This window comes from Coffea eugenioides, chromosome 8, assembly GCF_003713205.1.
Source record: "Coffea eugenioides isolate CCC68of chromosome 8, Ceug_1.0, whole genome shotgun sequence".
Lineage (NCBI taxonomy): Eukaryota > Viridiplantae > Streptophyta > Magnoliopsida > Gentianales > Rubiaceae > Coffea > Coffea eugenioides.
The window spans coordinates 22298455-22321249 of NC_040042.1; the positions used below are offsets into that span (position 1 = coordinate 22298455).

The 22795-nt window shown below is 36.6% G+C and overlaps 1 protein-coding gene across 5 annotated transcripts; it reads right to left on the bottom strand.

Annotated features, from left to right (window-relative positions):
* Positions 1–14176: 14176 nt before the first annotated feature.
* On the bottom strand, positions 14177–21270 carry LOC113779189 (ribosome production factor 1-like). Of its 5 annotated transcripts, none has more exons than XM_027324687.1 (13): positions 21120–21270; positions 19993–20249; positions 18521–18793; positions 18205–18285; positions 17974–18069; positions 17745–17828; positions 17587–17656; positions 17396–17478; positions 16851–16930; positions 16462–16560; positions 16256–16361; positions 14550–14639; positions 14177–14407 (listed from the first exon to the last, which is right to left on the bottom strand). In XM_027324687.1, exons 3-13 carry the CDS (start codon positions 18767–18769, stop codon positions 14369–14371), a joined length of 1077 nt encoding a protein of 358 aa, XP_027180488.1. In that variant the 5' UTR covers positions 18770–18793; positions 19993–20249; positions 21120–21270; the 3' UTR covers positions 14177–14368. The 5 variants fall into 5 exon arrangements, with proteins under 5 accessions (XP_027180488.1, XP_027180490.1, XP_027180491.1 ...); XM_027324689.1 differs by lacking the exon at positions 19993–20249 and adding an exon at positions 20463–20861 and having other exon boundaries at positions 18521–18788; XM_027324690.1 differs by lacking the exon at positions 19993–20249 and having other exon boundaries at positions 18521–18788.
* Positions 21271–22795: the final 1525 nt, after the last annotated feature.

A 22795-nucleotide genomic window follows, 5' to 3' on the forward strand; every position in this document is an offset into this window, starting at 1 on the left:
TACATTAGCCCTTCCAATCTGCTTTTGCTCCTGGAAGATAGTTTCTAGATAATATACTGATTCCACATAAAAGCATTTATTTCCTAAAGAATAAGAGAACTGGGAAAGATGGTTATATGGATATCAAATTAGATATGTTTAAGGCTTATGACAGGGTTGAGTGGATCTTTTTAGCAAAAGTTATGGAAAAAATGGGATTTTGTAATAGGTGGATTCACTGGATCATGGTGTGTATCACTAGTGTTACCTATTCGATTAACATTAATGGGGGAAAATCATTAAACCTACTAGAGGACTTAAGCATTGAGATCCTTTATCTCCCTACCTTTTTCTCATTTGTGTTGAGGGATTCTCTACCTTAGTAAAACAAGCTATCAAAATTACTCCAGGTGCTTGTAGTGTGAGGACCCAAATTTTTACTTACTTTAATTCTATTTTACTGGGTTATTTAAATATTTATTCACCCGTTTTCTCCGAATAATTTATTTCAACCATTTTAAATCCATTTACATGAAACAATGTCTCGCTTACATTTTCAAAACGTCCCGTTAGCAAATTTAATTTTTCTACGGCTCATTTAGCGAGAAATAACAAATACACGTTTTTTGAGACAATATTCGATTCGAGAGTGCAATAGTCTTGGAGATTTGAGGACTCATGTTTTATTCTTAAAATAGTTATTTTTATAATTATTTACCCTAGAGTTAATTAATTATATTATCGTTACAAGAATTTCTTTTAAGTTTCGCTTTATCGCGCGCGAATTGGAAGTTCGCGTAAATCGAGCCGGAGCGGCTAAATGGAGATTTAAGAAATTAATGCTAGACTACTAAGAGTGAATAATTATAATATTAAAGGAATTACATTGGAGGTTTAGTGCACAAGTGCAATAAACTTGAGAGAAAACGGATACGAAACGCGCGCGAGCACTATTCCTAGTTGACTTTTGGAGGAATCTTGGCCACAAATCACCCAAGCTTCTCCAAGAAGCTTCACAATACACAAACATCTCTCTTCTCTCTCTTGAAGCTCAGCTGAAAACAGCAAAGGAAGAAGAAGAAAAAGAGCTCTCTTCATTTACACCATTCTTGTTCCAAATCCTCCACAAATCATCACACAACTTCCACATCACTTGGAGAGCAACTTAAGCTTTGAGGAAGACACCTTCTTGCAGTTTTCTTGGGAGAATTTCGGTCCAAATTCCTGGTTTCATCACAAGTTAATAGGTAGTCTTCATCCATCCACGAAACTTTCCATTTTCTTCAAAGATTGAAGCTTTATTTGTAAGGGTTTGCTACCCTAAGCATGGATTAGGTAGATGACTTGAGGAATCTATTTTTATTGCTTTAAATGTTAGGCTAGTGGTCTTGTGGTGACCTCTAGGTAGCAGGCTTGAGGTGTAAATGCTTGATTGTGGTTGCTATGTGTGTAGATGAAAAGATTATGGTTAGAAACGACGGAAAAATCAAAGGAAGATTGCATTTGGGTGATGGCCGAATCTGTCCTGTTTTTGCTGTGCCTTTATTTCGAATTTTTGATGCTCAAATGACTGTGAAACTGATGTATATATGTGGTATATTGTGTGTAGAAAGTTTCTACCAAAAATCATTTGAATTGGTTGAGCAAAACATGAAATTTTGAAATTTAATCAAATCTGAAAACTGTGTTCGGACAGTTTGAACAGTGTCCCTTTGATCGAACATATCTTTTTGTACAGATGTCGAAATCGAGTGCCGTTTGTGGCATTTGAAACTAGACATTTGTTTCTTTCCAACGGTATAAAATACATGATCTAGTTCGAAGTGAGTGATCCGTAGTGATTTTTCTATTCTGCTATTCTGTTCAAATGACAGTGGTAAGCTGCGTCTTGTCGCTTGAATTCGAACTTCCTATGAACTGATTTTCAAAACGACTTGTTCTGATGAAATGTAGCCGTATGATTCTAGTTTTCAACACCGCTGACCATTCTCAATTCCAAGTTGTATTGAGTGAGATATGGCACAATTTAAAAACTGCAGCAGAGTTGGAAAACCCTACTTTTTGCTGGCCAACTGATTTGGTTGTTTGTTAGATGCTTTGCTTTGAAAATTTTGATGTCAACCAACTATCAATTATTTTTGAAATATTTTTTGGACCTTGGTTTCACAAATGAACCAAAATGGGACCGATTTCATGGTGCAAAATGTTTGAAAAAGGAAAAGAAAACAAGAAGATAGATTTGTCTTGGAAATTTCTTGAACTTTAGTAGTTTTGTTAACTACCTTCCCGTACGAGTTTTTACGTGCAATTTAGTAATGGATCAGTCCTCATATGGAATTCGAAATGTACCAAATTTGGTGTTATTCTAAGACTATTTCAATACCCAACTGAAATCCCAAAGTTTGTTTTCAAATCTGGAAAATTTACTGAACTGTTTTCGATTTTGGCCAACTTTGAACTGTTATATCTTGATGCTCAAAACTCCGAATCTAGTTCCATTTGTTGTGTTTAAAACCAAGTTGTGTTACGAATTTCAGAGGCTATTTCACTTTCTGTGAATTTTGCCAAATTTCCAAAGTTTGTCGAAAAACATGATCGAAACTGTCTTGTATGCTTATATCAGCTACTTTGAGCTGAAATTTGAATGTCTTCCATTTAGAATCTTGGAAAAGTTTCCTCTAAGAATTTTTAGTACTTTGAACCAAGTTTCCAATGGAAATAAGTTTTCCAATTTTGGACCTACTGAGTGCAAGATCTGATTTTTCTAACTTTGACGCGCAAAACTGAAATTTGCCGATTTCTTAGAAAATGAAATTTTGGGAACTTGACTTCTTATCTTGATATTGGTATATTGTTTTGAACCCGATTTCGTGGGGAAAATGAGTTTCTTTAGTAACTTTAAAATCCTCACTTTTGAATCTTGATTTTCAATAAAGTGAAGCTCTTATAAGGACATTGACTTGAATTTTAAAGATTGTGTGCATTTTTCCTCATTTAACAAGGAATTTGTGAAAATGTGTGAGGGTGATTGTTGGTCGTTTTCTTTAGGCGATCAAGAAGGTTTTGAAGAAAATCCCGAAGCGGATTATTAAAGATCTTTTGCACTTACTCCCTTGTTGTGATTTGGTGAGTGTCAAGTGCATGAATTGTCGATAAATGCTTTAAATTGTTAATTGAGTATTATGGAATTGTTGAGACGAGTGCGTACTTTATCGCACTCGTTCTCCCTTAAGTGAAGCTACAATTAAATTGTGCTATATGAATTGATATTCGAATTGTGTGAAGTGAATTGCTATGTGAATTAAGAGAAGTGTTGCCATTTCAAATTACATTTGTGTTAACTCGACGTCGATCGAAATAAATCTTATCGACAAATCATATTTTACTCGTGAGGACGCCCTTGTCCTCTCTCTCTTTGAATTACGTGGTACTTAAGACCTGAATACATATGATTGGTAATTATAGATAAACACGTTTAACTCGTGAGTTCTGAGCGGAAGCATGTACCACACCGATTCGGGTGGGAGGTGCTTCTCATACCGTCTCAGTGCTAAAATCATTTTCCTGAGCGATAGCATATACCACAAGATTCGGGTGAGAGGTACCTCTCATGTCGTCTCAAAATCATAAACAATGATTGGTAATTGTACATGAATATGTTTAACTCGTGAACTCTGAGCGGATAGCATGTACCACACCAATTTGGGTAGGAGGTACCTCTCATACCGTCTCAGTGCTATAATTGGTTCTCGAAGCGGTAGCATGTACCACACCGATTCGGGTGGGAGTTACCTCTCATGTCGACTTAGGATCATAAACGAAGTATAAATCGATTGGAGCGATGTCTCATCGACCACTGAGCGATAGTATGTACCACACCGATTCGAGAGGGATGTATCTCTCATGTCGACTCAGAACCATAAATGTATAATCGATTCCCTAAGCAATAGCATGTACCGCATCGATTCGGGTGGGAAGTACCTCTCATGCCGACTCAGAACCATAAATGGAGTAAGTGAAGTTCTACGGATTTAATTACCTGCCCGGGTGACGGAGTGTCATCACGAGGAGGTATTGGATTGAAATTTGGCAAAGAAAGTAGAAATTAGCTCTTGAGAGCTCCTGTATCCTCATTGAATGTGTTGAATTGAAAATTGTGAATTGCTTGAATGTTACAGCTTTCTTTCTCGCTTAAATCATATTGTTATTTGAACTACGTGTTTTGCATGTTTTCTTGGCCTCACGAGCATTCGCTCACCCCGTTAGATTTGTTTTCCTTAATAGGAGTTGAGATGGAAGGAATTTTGGGGAAGCCTACTTGAAAGCACTTTTGGCTAGAATTTTGAAATGTTTTGTCTAGACATCTTTTGGAAAGTTGTATATTTTGGAAAGTGGATGTATTTCAAACTTGTGGTGTAAGATTGGATATTTATGTATGGAAGCGACTTCTCTTTCTTACTTCGTCTTGTGTTATTAGTTATTATTGGTAATAAGCTTGAACTGAAATTGTACTGAGTCCTGGCGAGAGTTAGGCAGGCGTCCCGCGGATACTTTTTGGTTCGCCTTAGGGAGAAGTGGGGGCGTCACAGTTGGTATCAGATTTTAGGCTTCAGATCTTTGTAGTGTATCCTAGGCTTAAAAGTTTAGGATGCCGAATTGTGGGATTTGATGGTGTATTAAGTGCAGTGTGACCTTGGTGCTTGATATTTTAGGGAGCAATATTGAAGTGTTTATGCCTAATTAGAGTGATGTTGAATACTAGTGTTTTATTTTTATTGGAGTTAAATCCTTATACGTTTATGATTTATTGTCTTGGGGACTCTACTCAAAAGGTGATTCCATCTCTTTAAGTTGTTCTTAAGTTGAGAACTTAAAGCGACTTTGATTTCAAAAGTTTCTTGGTGTTGTAGCACCATTTTACTCACACAACACTATAAGACTTTAAACTTCAAGTTAGGTTGGAGGTGAGTCAAGATTATGGATTTTAAATGGCCATCTAATGCTTCCTCCACTATTTTGCTTGCCGAAATTTCGGGAGAAAAGTTGAACCATTTGAACAATTTTAGACTCCACTTTGAACTTGAAAATGGGACATCTTTTGTACTCCTTTTGGTTTGACTTATTACCCTAACCTGTATAAGAACTTTTATTTTGAATTTAGTGAGGAAACTTGTATTCATTGGAAATTTTAAGTTAGGAACTTAGAAAGTAGCTTAGGCTTCGGAAGAAATTTGGAAGTTGTAATTATTCGAATGATGTGGTTTGGTATCGTGAATTCTTCTAGTTTTGTCCCTAACTAGACTTATGATTTTACTTCTTTCGATCTTGCCTAGGCTGGTAGGGGTGGTGCACGCCGTGAGGTCTTTTGTATTTTGCCTGCATGTACCCTTATGTTTTGTGGCACTTAGTTGCCTATGTCTTGCATTTGACATATTTGACTTGTTTTGTGATCTCCCCACTCCCACTATGACTTTTGGTATATGTAAAGAATCGTGCTTTAATTCTAAATATTTTTGGCAACTTGTATATGCATTGAGTTCTTTTATGCCTAATTATTCTTTTTCTTACGTCCATAGATTTATATTAAGTATGGTTCAGCGAGGACGAGGAAAGGATCGTGAGCGTGGGTTTAGGCAACCCCGCACTCCTGAGAAAGATGAGGGATCACAGAAGGAAAGATTGATGGATGGTCTTATGTAATTCAATGGGATTCTAGTGTTGGATATGAGTTGGAAATGAACAAGAAGATTAGACCTACCAGTGTTATAATGGATCGACCATGTAGGGTACCTAGTGAGTTTCCCCCCCCCCTGTGGGATTTTAATAATTATTCTTGTGCAAACTCTAGTTTCATGAATGGTATAAGTAAAGTGTGATTGCTTGCCCTACGATTTGGAGGTTGGACTCGTATGGGGAATCAGTATTTAATTGTTGGTGCAAATTATACAAAGTGTGAATTTTGGCAGATCTAGTGGACCTAACAAATAAAAGGTATGATATTATCCTAAGTGTGAATTTCGAGGGCGAAATTCTTTTTAAGGAGGGGAGGATGTGAGAACCCAAATTTTTACTTACTTTAATTCTATTTCACTGGTTTATTTAAATATTTATTTACCCGTTTTCTCCGAATAATTTACTTCAACCATTTTAAATCCATTTACATGAAACAATGTCTCGCTTACATTTTTAAAATGTCCCGTTTGCAAATTTAATTTTTCTATGACTCGTTTAGCGAGAAATAGCGAATACACATTTTTCGAGATAATATTCGATTCGAGAGTGCAATAGTCTTGGAGATTTGAGGACTCATGTTTTATTCTTAAAATAGTTATTTTTATAATTATTTACCCTAGAGTTAGTTAATTATATTATCATTACAAGAATTTCTTTTAAGTTTCGCTTTATCGCGCGCGAATTGGAAGTTCGCGGAAATCGAGTCGGAGCGGCTAAGTGGAGATTTAAGAAATTAATACTAGACTACTAAGAGTGAATAATTATCGTGTTAAAGGAATTACATTGGAGGTTTAGTGTACAAGTGTAATAAACCCGAGAGAAAACGGATACGAAACGCGCGCGTGCTAGCACTATTCCTAGTTGACTTTCGGAGGAATCTTGGCCACAAATCACCCAAGCTTCTCCAAGAAGCTTCACAATACACAAACATCTCTATTCTCTCTCTTGAAGCTCGGCTGAAAACAGCAAAAGAAGAAGAAAAAAAGAGCTCTCTTCATTTTCACCATTCTTGTTCCAAATCCTCCACAAATCATCACACAACTTCCACATCACTTGGAGAGCAACTTAAGCTTTGAGGAAGACACCTTTTTGCGGTTTTCTTGGGAGAATTTCGGTCCAAATTTTTGGTTTCATCCTAACTTTCCATTTTCTTCAAAGATTGGAGCTTTATTTGTAAGGGTTTGCTACCCTAAGAATGGATTAGGTAGATGACTTGAGGAATCTATTTTTATTGATTTAAATGTTAGGCTAGCGGTCTTGTGGTGACCTCTAGGTAGCGGGCTTGAGGTATAAATGCTTGATTGTGGTTGCTATGTGTGTAGAAGACAAGATCATGGTTAGAAACAACGGAAAAATCGAAGGAAGATTACATTTGGGTGATGGCCGAATCTGTCCTGTTTTTGCCATGCCTTTATTTTGAATTTTTGATGCTCAAATAACTGTGAAACGGATGTATGTTATTCTTGGTTTTGATGATCACAAAGTACTTTGAAATGTTTATCTAACTCTCTTCAAATACAAGTGTTTTTTGCCTATCAAAGAATCAGGTACGAATATGTCAAGAAATGAAAATCAACCAAAAGAAGAAGCAAAAACAGGACACTCATGTCGGACGTCCGAAGGAATCTGTCGGACGTCCGAAAGGATGAAGATCATTAAGAAGAAGATTCTGTCGGACGCTCGTGAGGAAGCATCGGACGTCCGGATGGATCGGACGTACTCCTCGGACGCACATCGAACGTGTTGGACGTCCTAAAAATTCCACAAAGTGTTGATGACTCTCTGCCAAGACTCTGTCGGACGCTCGTAAGGAAGCATCGGACGTCCTGAAGGATCGGACGCATGCTTCGGACGCACATCAATCTCATTGGACGTCCTAAAAATTCCACGAAGATTTGATAACTCTCTGGACGACGTTCGGACACAGAAGCTCGGACGATAAAATCCCATCGGACGTCCGAACAACAACTTGACTGATTTTCGGACGATAGGATCGGACGATGACTAAGCCGTCGGACGTCCGACAGCCCCAACGGCTAGCTGACTCTTCATCTGCCTTCTATCCGTTGGAAGTATTAATGAAGCCCATTTTTGGTTCCCTTTAAATACAAACGATTCTGAATCAGATGAGGACTTTTGCACACTTTGTTTACAAGATCTCAAGAGATATTTTAGCTTGAAAATAGTCTCCAAAGCTAGATTTGTTCTCCAAGTGGTGTGAATTTCTTGTGAGCATTTCTTTTGTGATTGAAAGTTTCTTTAGTGTAGCTTTGTTGAGGGTTATCTGAGTGATTGTAAAACTTCTTAGCTTGACTAAGTGAGGCTTAGGGCAAGGAGGAAGTGCTCCCTCCATTGTACATCTAGTTGATCATCTTTCATCAAAGAGAAGTTGCTCAACCTAGTGATTGGTCTTCAAGTTTGAGGAAAGCTTGGTAGACAATCGGTTTGATATTCTATCTTATTCTTTTTTGTTTAATAAAATTCTCATTGCTTATCTATACTTGTTTTTCGAATCAATATTGCTCTCTTCTTCTAATCTACTTGATTGATCATTACTAGAAAAGAAGGTAAATTTTTATTAAGCAAAAAATTGCATAAATTTGATTAAGATTTTAATCAACCTAATTCACCCCCCTCTTAGGTTGTCTTTGGGCCTTACAATGTATATCTGTGGTATATTGTGTGTAGAAAGTTTCTACCAAAAATCATTTGAATTGGTTGAGTAAAACATGAAATTTTGAAATTTAATCAAATCTGGAAACCGTGTTCAGACAGCTTGAACAGTGTCCCTTTGATCGAACATATCTTTTTGTACAGACGTCAAAATCTAGTGTTGTTTACGGCATTTAAAACTAGACATTTGTAGCTTTCCAATGGTATAGAATGTACCATCTAGTTTGAACTGAGTGATCTGTAGTGATTCACCAAAGTTTCCTGTTCTGTTCGAATGACAGTGGTAAGCTGCGTTTTGTCGCTTGAATTCGAACTACCTATGAACTGATTTTCCCAATGACTTATTGTGATGAAATGTAGCTTTATGATTCTAGTTTTCAACGCCACTGACCATTCTCAATTTCAAGTTGTATTGAGTGAGATATGGTACAATTTGTAAACTGCAGCAGAGCTGGAAAACCCTACTTTTTGCTGGCCAACTGATTTGGTTGTTTGTTAGATGCTTTGCTTTGAAAATTTTGATATCAACAAACTATCAATTGTTTTTGAAATGTTTCTTGGACCTTGGTTTCACAAATAAACCAAAATGGGACCGATTTAATGGTGCAAAATGTTTGAAAAAGGAAAAAAAACAAGAAGACAGATTTGTCTTGGAAATTTCTTGAATTTTGGTAGTTTTGTTAGCTACCTTCCCGTACGAGTTTTATGTGAAATTTAGTAAAAGAGCAGTCCTCATATGGAAGTCAAAATGTACCAAATTTGGTGTTATTCTAAGACCATTTCGATACCCAACTAAAATCCCAAAATTTGTTTTCAAATCTGGAAAATTTACTGAACTGTCTTCGATTTTGACCAACTTTGAACTGCTATATCTTGATACTAAAAACTCCGAATCTGGTTTTGTTTATTGTGTTTAAAATCTTGATTGGAATTCTTATTGTGTTACGAATTTCAGAGGCTATTTCACTTTCTGTGAATTTTGCCGAATTTCCAAAGTTTGCCGAAAAACATGATCGAAACTGTCTTGTATGCTTATATCAGCCACTTTGAGCTGAAATTTGAATGTCTTTTGTTTAGAATCTTGGAAAAGTGTCTTCTAGGAATTTTTAGTACTTTGAACCAAGTTTCCAACGATACTGAGTTTTCCAATTTTGGACCTATTTAGTACAAGATCTGATTTTTCTAAATTTGACGCGCAAAACTAAAATTTGCCAATTTTTTAGAAAATGAAATTTTGGGAACTTGACTTCTTATCTTGATATTGGTATATTGTTTTGAACCCGATTTCATAGGGAATACGAGTTTCTTTAGTAACTTTAAAATCCTCACTTTTGAATATTGATTTTCGATAAAGTGAAGCTCTTATAAGAACATTGATTTGAATTTTAAAGATTGCGTGCATTCTTCCTTATTTAACAAGGAATTTGTGAAAATGTGTGAGGGTGATTGTTGGTCGTTTTTTCAGGCGATCAAGAAGGTCTCGAAGAGAATCCCGAAGCGGATCATTAAAGATCTTTTGCACTTACTCCCTTGTTGTGATTTGTTGAGTGTCAAGTGCATAATTGTTGATAAATGCTTTAAATTGTTAATTGAGTATTATGGAATTGTTGAGACGAGTGTGTATTTTATCGCACTCGTTCTCCTTTAAGTGATGCTACAATTGAATTGTGCTATGTGAATTGATATTCGAATTGTGTGAAGTGAATTGTTATGTGAATTAAGTGAAGTATTACCATTGCAAATTACATTTGTGTTGACTCAACGTCGATCGAAGTAAATCTTATCGACAAATCATATTTTACTCGTGGGGACGCCCTTGTCCTCTCTTTCTTTGAACTACGTGGTACTTAAGACCTGAATACATATGATTGGTAATTGTACATGAACCCGTTTAACTCGTGAGTTCTAAGCGGAAGCATGTATCACACCGATTCGGGTGGGAGGTGCCTCCCATACCGTCTCAGTGCTAAAATCGGTTCCTTGAGCGATAGCATGTACCACACCAATTCGGGTGGGAGGTACCTCTCATATCGACTCAGAACCATAAATAATGATTGGTAATTGTACATGAATATGTTTAACTCGTGAGCTCTGAGCAGATAGCATGTACCACACCAATTTAGGTGGGAGGTACCTCTCATACCGTCTCAGTGCTATAATTGGTTCTCAGAGCGATAGCATGTATCACACTAATTCGGGTGGGAGGTACCTCTCATGTCGAGTCAAAATCCTAAACAAATAATCAGTTCTCTAAGTGATAGCATGTACCACACCGATTCGGGTGGGAGGTACCTCTCATGTCGACTCAGGATCATAAACAAAGTATAAGTCGATTGGAGCGATATCTCATCGACCACTGAGCGATAGTATGTACCACACCGATTCGAGTGGGAGGTACCTCTCATGTCGACTCAAATCCATAAACGTATAATCGATTTCCTGAGCGATAGCATGTACCACATCGATTCGGGTGGGAGGTAACTCTTATGTCGACTCAGAACCATAAATGGAGTGTCATCACGAAGAGGTATTGGATTGAACTTTGGCAAAGCAAGTGAAAATTAGCTCTTGAGAGCTCCTGTATCCTCATTGAATGTGTTGAATTGAAAATTGTGAATGGTTTGAATGTTACAGCTTTCTTTCTCGCTTAAATCATATTATTATTTGAACTACGTGTTTTGCATGTTTTCTTGGCCTCACGAGTATTCGCTCACCCCGTTAGATTTGTTTTCCTTAACAGGATCTCAAATGGGAGGAATTATGGGGAAGCCTACTTGATGGCACTTTTGGCTAGAATTTTGAAATGTTTTGTCTAGACATCTTTTGGGAAGTTGTATATTTTGGAAAGTGGATGTATTTCAAACTTGTGGTGTAAGATTGGATATTTATGTATGGAAGTGACTTCTCTTTCTTATTTCATCTTGTCTTATTAGTTATTATTGGTAATAAGCTTGAACTGAAATTGTACTGAGTCCTGGCGAGAGTTGGACAGACGGCTCGCGGATACTCTTTGGTTCACCTTAGGGAAAAGTGGGGGCGTCACGTGTAGTCTCTCTCACCTCTTTTTTACAGATGACTATTATTTTCTGCAAGGCAAAAGCTGATGAAGCTGCTCAGTTCATGGAAGTGCTAGAAACATATGGAAAAACCTCAGGCCAGCTATAAACGTGAAAAAGTCATCAGTATTTTTCAGCAAAAATGTGAAAGAAAAGCAAAGAGTAGTAGTGATAACAAAGCTCAAAGGAATGAAGCAGATAAAGCAAAGTAGATATTTAGGTTTGCTTTTAGTAATTGGCAGATCTAAGCAGCAAGTATTTAACTTCATTAGAGAGAAAATAATGAACAAATTAAAAGGATGGGAGGAGAAGCTACTAAGCCAAGCTGGAAAGGAGATTTTGCTAAAATTAGTAATATTAGCACTCCCTACTTATGTGATGTCCTCTTGCAGATTACCAAAAGAACTATGTAGGAAGATAGGTCCGAAGATGGCTAAATTCTAGTGGGGCCAAAAGGAGGAGGTAAAAAAGATTCATTGGCTGAAATGTGGAAAATTGCCTAAAGCTAGATTAGGCTTTAGAGATCTGATAGAATTCAATCAAGCATTGTTGGCAAAGCAGCTATGGAGGATTATAACTAAGCCAAATCTATTAATGCGAAAACTGATGAAGGCAAGGTAATTTAAGGGGTGCTCTATACAGAAAATGAAAGAAGTTATGATTCTTGGTGTTGGAAAAGTTTGTTAAGTGCAACAACCTTGCTGGAAGAAGGGATAAAGACAAGGGTAGGGGATAGCTAAGAGGACAAGTGGATACTTGATGCTAAGGATGGAAAAGTGAAAATTGAAAGAAAGCCAAAATGTGGAAATACCAAGGTAGGTGAACTGATAAGTGAGGGAAAATGGGATGAAGAGTTAATAGAGGAAATGTTTGATGCAAATGACAGGAGGATTATACTGAGAATTCCTTTGAGCATTCAGAAAGAGAAGGATAGGGTCTACAGGTCAAGTCTAATACAGGAGTGTATACAGTTAAATTTGGATAAAAACTAGCAAAGGAGAGGAGAAAAAGAAAAGATCAACTAAATAGGGAAGTAGGTTCAATCAACAAAAGGGAAGGAGCTGATGAAAACTAGAAGTTTCTCTGGGGACTAAACATGAAACATAAAACATTTTATTTGCAAATGTTCGAAGGGAATTCTTCCAGTTAATGCAATAGTAAAGGAAAGATGATCCAAAGGTGACCGTATCTGTAAATGCTATGGTGAAAGTCTAGAAACGTTAGAACATACGTTAATTTTTTTTTAGAAATACTTGAACAATCTGGAAAGCTGCATCTCTGAGTTGGGATAGATTGGACGACTATAGAAATAACTTCTGGCATTGGTAGGAGGAATTAAAGGATGCTGTAGTCAGAGAAAATGGAAACGAACATATAATTCTAACAGTAAACTTACTTTGGCAGATTTGGAGTCAAGAAATGAAAAGCAGTTTAACAACACTAACAGAGATCCAATGGTAGCAATGAACAAAGCAATATTGGAATAGAATGAATATCAAGCAGCACAGGAGTAGGAGATGGAGATGGGAATTCAAAAACAAGAAGAAAAAAGAGAAGATAAGCATTGGAAGAACCACAAACTGGATGGATTAAGGTGAATACAGATGCAGTTTCAAACAACAAAGTTAATAGGGCAGGTTGGGGTATTGCAGCAAGGAGCTGGCAAGGCAAAGTGATTGCTATATGGGCTTATCCCTCTAAAAGCTGCTCAAATGCAAGGCTTGAAGAGGCACTAGCACTTAGAGCTGCCATGATAAGAGCAAAGCAACAAGGTTGGAAGAGAGTAGAATTCGAATCAAATTGCAAAAAAGTGGTTGACAAGGTGAATGAGAAGGGGGAGGATATGCTTACTGCAACTGTTCTGAAGGATGTCAGGATGGTAAAGTATGAATTTGATGAATGTTGTGCTTCCTTCACTAAGAGGGAAACAGCTCTGTTAGCCATCAACTAACAAAATTTGTTATAAACCTCAAAGATGTAATTGAATGGAAACAAGAATTCCCAATTTGGTTGCTTGAGATTGCTCAAGCAGATTTTGTGGTTTTCAATATTATATTAGCTTGCATCTTCTCTTTTTATTCCTCCCACATTTGATATGGTTTTCATCCAGGATCTCTTTGCAAAGGCCATCTATGTTTCCATGCGAAGAACCTTTAATCAAGTGGAAAAAAAAAAGTACCAAGACAGTCAAAACCAGCAATTTATGATGGATGGTTCAACCAATAATTGAGAAACCACATATAAGAGTTTCAGCTAAATCTTCAGCACTTCAACTCAAAACACATAAAGCTATTCATTTGCAGTTGAAATACGACAAATTTTTCACTGCAATTTACCCATTTCTATTCTCCACCCTTCCCATGGTTTCATGTACCAAGTCCCCAGCATGAGATTCCCTTATCCGTCCAATATAAAAACATAAATAAACAATTCTACACCTAAGATCACAAGGCACCCAAAACAAACAAGACTGCCTGGACCAACTCAAAACCTCCAAGCATTCGAGTTGGAGCTGATAAACATAGAAGTTAACATACAATTAGTACACTCGACGCATTCAAAGATCGACGGGGTTGCAATAGCCAACCTTCTCGTGGTTTTGGCTAAACAAGCCCTTTTACAACGCTTCCCCTATCTGTCCCAAGAGGGGGGACTTTTTTTGTTGTTTGGCAGGCGGGCTGGGAAGAAGGGGGGGTGGTTCAGGAAGTATTAGATAAAAAAAAAAACTTCTACACGACAAAAAGGACTGCCAGCACCAAACTGGAAATCTCCAAAACTTGCATTAAATCTGATAAATAACCAATGTGTATACACAATTTGTAAACTCAACATCTCATACCTAACCTAAGTTCCTCGCAGGAAGCTACACTTTACCTTGTTCTTAACTTGAAACTGAAACCTATTCACCCGGTAGTACAACATTTCTCTCACAAGAAAAATCTTCTGCGACTAGTATCCATTTCCGGCTGGTATTCAAAAGAAAAACAAAACAGAGCACAAAAAATGAATTAGTTGGATGCAGGCAAAAAAGATAAAAATTTGTTTAAGTACTGAAGACCTATATCTAAATCAAGCATTATTGCAGAATAAAAGATAAGGGGCAATCACCTTGTGAACCCACTCATATTCCCCACCCTTTGAATCAAATGTTCCATGTTGTAGACTGATTAACTTTAATGTGAAACGAGGACCACATTCCTGCAAGATTTCCATCTGATGTTATGAAAGGCACCATAGGCAGAGGATATATTAAGTGAACTAGATGAGGACTATCAACATTACACAATATCTGGCAGCTGTAAAACTTTTTACCTACAAACTTCAATGGCAAACACATAATAATAAACTTAAAATGGTCAAGCACAATAACTCAAACTTTTTGTTTTTTGCAATGTTTGCCAATTAACTACCCTAAAAACCTATCATTTGGAGGCAAATGCAGGTTCAACATCTGAATAAGATGACAATAGCATCACTTAAGTAGCTCCATCTTATTAACTCTCATTAAAAGAATTTCATTAGCATCATTCAAACATCTTTATCTTGTTGGAAAACTCAACACTTTTTTGTTTCTCTCTGTTTGGTAATAAGAAAAAACTCATCACTGTCCACAGGCTTTCAAAGTAGTAGCCAAGAAATCATGAAAATTTCCTTAAAAACATTTTGATGTCATAAGAAACTTAGATCAATTTGAAAACACATATGTAATTCAATGTCAACTCCCTCCCAGCAAGGGAAGTGACAGTTTTGCATCATTACACAGACTCAAACATTGCTTTCTACCATCTTCATACTATATATACTTCATATCTTTAAAGAATTCAACTTCACGAGGAGTGTTAGCTTGCAATAAGAAAATAAATAGGTGGAAAAAAAAAGCTTTTGAAAGTCAAACAAACAGATGTCCATTAGTCTCTCTCTGCTTCTGTTTAGACTTTTATGTGTTGTCATTTTGTAGTAATAAATATTTCTTTGATGAACAGTTAAAACAAACTGGAAGGAAATTTTAAGCATCTTTCACAAATTTGCAGAGCACTGTAACATGTATCCTTGCCAGACCAGCTAGAAGCCAAGTTCTTGGTGTAATTCCAGTTTTACTAGGTAAAGTTTCTAATTCATATTCTGACTTAGATAGCTATTTCCTTTCTCATGTTGCATTTATTTACCCCTTGTTTCTTATCCTTCTCTACATTTTTTAAGTGGATAATATGAATGTGAGTTTTTTTCTAGCCACTAAATCAATTCCAAACCTTTAAAAAGAACTGCCGTAAAGCATGAAAAGAATTGGCCATCAGTATAAACAGAAATACAAAAGAGATGAAAAATGCTAAAGCATAAAAGACCTGTATGACAGGAATATCATAAGGGGCTATAGAAGTGTCAAGAGGGGTTTTCTCCATTCCTTAACCAGTTAACCCAAAGGAACATGTATGACTGGTATTGACTCAATTACGAGTTAAGAATAGACATTCCAGTCAAAACATGGCCTGTATGATGTGCATCTTCATATACCGAAACTAAGGGTACTGCAGATACCAAATATGAGGACAAGACCATTGTGGGAAGATTCAAACTTACTATAGAGTTCCTTGCAGGCACATTTGTGCAGATCCAAGTACATTACTAACTGCCATTTTAAGGCTTAGTCTCCTTAAAATAGCAAGAAATTAATTCCCATATCATGGGATTAGGACAAATAGCATTTTTAACAAAACTGAAACTTACTCTTGAACTCTAAATGTGCTAGAAGTACTTACTACAAAAGAAAGAACATATATCTCAAGACAAGAATGAACTAAATAAAAAACACAAACCTGAAGTCGCGCAATTACTTTCTGCTCACATTTTTCATTGTTATTATCCTTGCTCTTTTCGCCACTGGATGCAGCCTGCTTACTTTCTTTGGTTTCAAAAATGTAACTTCACATTCAAAAAATAAGGTTGCCATCACAAAGCTTTGTTAGAAGTCTAAGATTAATATGTGGAATGGAACAAACTCCTTAAAAGAAAGAACACACACCGGTGATGGCGAAAGAATACAAAATCACGTTGATTGTGAAATGTTACAACCCGACGACCATGAAAATTGGGATCTTGTGGGAAAAGCGATTGTATCAACCTATTAACCACAACAATGCATAGAAAGAGTCATAAACAAAAAATATAAATCCTAAAGTGCAAGAGATAGAAATTATCTAGCAAACTACTTCATCAATATTCCAGGTTTAAGAGTACACAGTGTTGAATATTCACAAACACATACAAGTGAAGAGAGATGATCTGTACAAATTCAGAGAATACAACATAAATTAACTAAGTGTCACCACACTAAATATAATCAATGTTTTAAACACACATCCAATTTGCTGTTATTCTCTTGAAAAAATAATATATAAAACAAGAAGTCACCTCCCGATACGGTGTCCCAAGCGTGTTGTGAAGTTATTCAAGACTAGCTCAGGTTTGTGACTAGTTGGATTCCCATGATTCTGCAAGTGAAGGAGATTAAAGCATCATCATCTATCTGGAACTACAAGACATCCAAAATCCAAAATAAAGAAAAGCAACACCTAAGTAAGGAATACACATACACGTATACAGAGCCAAATGTCCATGAAAACAACAGCCATTTCAAGAAAACACACTCAGAAGAAAGCACATGATAATTAAAACTACACTATCGAGACCGAGGGAAAGTTTTGAGGAAGGAATAGCAGGATCCTGAAACAAAGCGGTTAAAGGAACACTTTGTGTCTGTGGAAAGGTATGTCTAACTAAAGGACTATCAGAAATTGCAATACTAAAATCATCTAGAGTGCAAAGTAAAACCATGAAAACATTCAGCACCCTTATCAAACTAATATAGCTTCTTCTCTTGAAAGAAAATCATTCCTAATTAGAAAGCTTAGCAGCTTAGACAAGATTCTGAAAAAGAAGACGGAGGACCAACAAACCTTGATATCCTTGCGCAGAAGAAGCTTTGATAGTTTGAAATGGGCAGTAGGTCCATCAGGTAATGCAATTATCAATAGAGCATCTAAAAGAAGATTCCATCATTAGTCTTCTACACTAACTCACCAGGAGAGAGAAAAAGCCAGAGTCAATGGTTGCGTGTAAATGCTCAATAAAGGCTGCATAATTTAACCTGGTTCCCGGCGATTAGTGTGGACAACAATAACAGAAGTGAATTCCTTATTTTTTGCATATTCCACAATCTGCATAGGCAAAAGTATGCCAAAATAAATACTATTTTGTAGTTTTTTTTAAAAAAAAAAAGGAATTAACAGAAATTAAGATTAAAACCTTTTTAAGATCATAGGTTCCTCTCTTGAAATAGTGTGCATTTGGGATCACAGAGAGTAGATCTGATATAAAAGCAGGTCCCCTCTGTAGGGAAAGAAATAAATAAGACATAAAATCTACCCAAAAAAAAGCATGCCTTTAACAACAGGGAAAAACAAATAATAATGATTTGAAACTAAAGGCAACACTGTACAGTCAAATAGGTACATATATTCGAATTAGCACGTACAGTTGAATTGAAGCGGCAAGTTGTTATGAGTATCTTTGGAGGGCAGTCCTGCTTCAGAATTGCACTAAATTCATCTGCATCATTTGTAGCAAATAGCTGTAGATGAAGAAGGCGAGAGCAGCACATATGAGACATACATGATAATCTGTCACTTTATCAAATTTCCCAAGTATTCTTTCCCAATATGCAACTTGGGAAAAAATTGAAGATTCAAGATGGATAACCGGATACCTCTTCATCATCAGGCTTGCAAATAGTCTCGTCAAGCTCTCTGGTATTTTCAATTGTGCGAGGGATTTTCTTCGGAGGAGGCTGCTTGTAGATAGAAAAACGTCCATCAGAATACAATTAGATAGTCAAATATTGTTTCAATCAATTGCTTACTTATTGGACCAAAAATTAATAATTGCAAATTATATTAGACATATCGGATTGGACATACCAAACACTAAAGCCTCCAGATTAACAAATGCATTCATTTGATGAGAAAGATAAGGAAAAAGAATGTCTTTAAATAAATGAATTAAAAAAAAGATGAAAGGCAAACCTCCTCGCCAAGCTCAAGAGCTCTCTGCTCGGCCGCTTCACGAGCCTTGGCTCTCTTACGTTTCTCAAGCCTTTTCTGGTGCTTAAGCTTGGCGTGGACGGCAGACCTCTTCTCCTTATTCTTTATTGTCGACGGAAGCAATCCATCCACCGCTAGTTTCTCCTTTTTCTTCTTTACCTTTTGTTCGCCTCCGTCCTCGGTACCCTGGACACTGGTGGTGCTGGTGAAGTCCTTTCTCTTTCCTCCCATTTTTCTCTGACTAGCTCTTCTACACTAGTGAACCAAGAATAACAACAATATATGAGGTCAACATGACTGATAAACTCCTCCAAAAGCTTAAATTGTTAAGAGATTGTATTTTTGGATTTGGGAAGCAATCTGTGTCATTAAGGGAAACAAAAACGCTAGTGTTTGCCCTCATGCACTGCATGAGGTATATGTTTAATAGGGTCAAACTTTTTAACTGAATTCAAATGATTCACAAACCAACAAATACTATACTAAACTCATGATTTAAAGGGTCATCAAGCACAGAGACACAAAAATACCAGATTAGAAAGACTAAATCTTCAAAACCAAAAAAGAAAAAAAAAAAAGTTGTCATATACAATCAAGAACATCAAATTACTGTTTCAGTTTAGTAAACAATATCAAGTAATATCTACCAAATCTATTGCCATTCCAGTGCAAAAGGCTTCTTTTGAAAAGAACAGACAGAAAAATTCAAGAGCCAAAATAATATAGAAGTAGATAAACACAATAGAGGAACCAAAAGATCAATCTATAGCAAAATCCCAAATGCCAACATCAAGGAAATGGCAGACCTCTTTAAATTTTTTCACAAGTACCTCTTCAATTCAAACTCCAGAAAATACTGATTAATCAAATTAATCAATAAATTAAAAAAATCTAAAACCCCACGTGTAACCAGAAGCCTAATAAAATGTGAAACCATAAGCCAGACAAACCATGTTAAACAATACTCCCTCTGTCCCGAAAACTTTGTCGTGCTTTGGGAGCTGAACGTTTTATGCACAGTTTTAAGTTTCAGATTTGTTTTCCGATTTTGCCACTAGAATGTGTGGTCATTAGTGGTCAAGGAGACAAAATGACATGTGGGGCCAAAGCTACTTACAAGAAATGCAATCCGCCAACAGAGAGTGATCCTCACGCATCACTTTAAACCTTGTGTGTATCTCACGGATGTCTTGCAACTTGAGTTGAGAGCAAATGAAAATCAAAGGGCCCCACTAATAAAAGTAAAGAGTGAAGGAATCTTGAAGGGTAAAAATTGAAACAAGAGAATTTTTGTTTTCCATTTTGAGTATGTGACAAACATTTTGGGACAGACCAAAATGGAAAGCATGACAGTTTCAATGGGACGGAGGGAGTGTAAAATAAGAACCGGGAACTAATAAAAAGTACTGACAGCTTTATAGTGTGTCAGTGAGAGAAGGTTGAGTGAAGCTCACCAGTAGATTTTGAGGATAAGAAAAAGGAGAAGGAGGAGGAGGATAAGGAGGTGGCAGCAGTGGTGGCGGAGAGTAGAGTTAAAAGGAAGAAGGTGCGGGGAAGAAAAAGAAGGGTTCGTAGGACGAGGAGAAGGGAGCAGCGATGCAATGGAGCAAGTGGGTTTGCAATGAAAGTGAAAAGTTGCTCAGAGACATGGTACTAATGGAGGAGGAAGCCTGTTTAGACCTTGAAGGCACCTTGGACAACAGCCATAGACCTGGCAATTAGGCGGATTGGACAGTTTTAAGTAATTGTTTTTTTTTTATTTATTTAAAAGAGAAAAATGGAAATTAATTACAACTCAATTGACAAATTGAAAAGTTAATAAAGCTAAAAGTCAACTAAATATTCTCTAGGGACCTAATTGAAAATGCCTAATATAAGTTCTGGGGTCAAATTATAAAGTCCTAAAATTCTAGGGTCAAATTACCAAAAAAAGGGAAAAGTGGGAGACTTATGCTGCAGTTCCATAAACCTGTCATCTTCTCCAAACGATGAAACGAAACAGGCCCTTGGCTGCTACTTCGTGGCTTCCTCTTCAACGAGAAATGCCGGAAACTTCAGCTCCGGCCAGTCCCAAAAAAAAAACAACAGCACTCTTACATAGACAATCCCACTCACAATCAGACACTAACATACATAAAAATGCCAAGAAACAGCAAAAATAAAGGGAAAAGGAAAAGGAAATAGAAAATTTCATAAACCGTCTCTCTTAGCTTTCTGGCGACACTCACGGGCTTAGACCAGCTTTGGACTGGTCGGAGTCCTTCTCACATGTATACAGAAATTCACCAGTTTGATTCCTTTGGCTCAAGTTTTCGTAGAGGCCCTTTATCAAACAGGTCAGGTGCATTAATAAAATTGAACAGATTTCATGAACTTTTGCAATAGCAAGCCTAAAATTTACAGCAACCCAACCAACTCCCTCACAAATAACAGAAATTACAGCCCCATATGAATGCATCAGAAAGAGATAAGAAATTTTTACTAAAAGAGAAGGGAAAGAAATAAACAGGTCAATAACTCTCATAGTTTCATATATTCACTAGCAAAAGTTAAAGGTAGGAAAGGAAAAAGAAAGTATTACAGTGCTTTTCCGGTGATGATTTGACGGCGATGATGGTGGATTCCGGTGAGGCGGTGGCAGCTTCTTGCTCCCCTGCTCCCCAGATGAACTCTTCTCGTCTTTTCTAACTTCTGTTTTTTTTTTTTCTGATTTTTCTATTTTTATGTTTTTTATGGGATTTGGGATATAGAACTAGAGGCGGCAAAATGGGCGGGATGGGCGGAATTTGCTTGGGTTTAAGATAGAACCGAGTCAAATGGATTTGGACCCAACTTTATCCATATGTGTTTTGGAACTAATTTGAGCGGGATCACTTTGGGATGGGTTTAGATTAATTCCGCCCAATATCCAAATCTATTTTCTATATATATTTTTTCTTTTAATTCATTTTTATTTTTTATATAACTTTAATATTTTTGATTTATTAAATTTCTTTTAGTTTTATTAAATAAACATGCAAATGCTTTATACTCAGGATTCCCACCAAAAATTGGATTAACAAATAAAAGGAAAAGATAGATATAATACAACCATATTCCAACATATATCAAGATGGCCAAGACACTTAGGGTGTTGAATATTTATCCTCATCATTGTCCAAGGATGATAGGTCTAAACTGACTGAAATGCTGAAAATTTTTGTGGATAATGACTAGGAAGACTGCTAGATTATATTCGCTGGTATGACTATAAAAATTGTTAAAGATAATTTTTGAATCTAAGACACCGTTTGGATTGGCTATATTTTCAAAAAATAAAATTTTCAAATACAATGTTACAGTAATATACAATAACTCAAAAAATATCTCATCCATATTAGTATATCAAATATTTCAAAAAAAAATTATAGTAAAAATTTTTCATATACGCGTTAATAAAATATTTCAAAAACATCCCAAAAAATAGCTAATCCAAACAGAGCCCTTGCTATTTGAGTCCAATGGGAACCCAAGTATTTTCCAAAATTTCTCATCAATTAATGGGTACAATTGGGATTTGTCCCATTTTAAACCCAATATCAAATTCTAGTACCCATCCCACCCAAAGTCCCTATAGGCATGGGTAACCCATTGAGACTTGGGACAAATTGCCACCTCTATATAGAACCAAGGTATTGGGAAGATTCTGAAGAAAAGTTGTTAGGATGGGGAAATAAAGGAATGATGATTTTAATAGGATCAATAAGAGGCCGTGGGTGGTTCTCGTCTCTTGTTTTGAGTTAGGGCTAGTTTTCTACAGGACCAGGGGCTTAATTGAAAAAGGCAATAGTTGCCAGTGGTCATTAGTGTAAATATCGTAAGTAGCCAAAATAGCTATAGAGTGAGTTAGCTGTAGTGATAGTGAAGTAGTTACTGGCAATTCATTCGATTATATAAATTCTAGAACGTGTAGTGGATTAAACAACAAGAAACAATAACACATTTTCCTTGCTGTTGATTCCCATTCTGATTTTTTTCTCATTCTTCTCTCATGTTTTCTCAACTCTTCCCCTCTCTTAGCTCATGTCTCCTTCCCTTTCTTGTTGATTCTACTTACTAATTCACCTAAATCTTGAGGAGCCTAACAAATTTGGTATTCGATCTGACCGATCCTTGACAGCTCATGAATTTAAGATGGCAGAGAGTACTGGTTTCAAGTAGGGGTGTGCAAAATCGAAAAATTTCGATTTACCAATCGATTTCGAATTGAAATCAGAA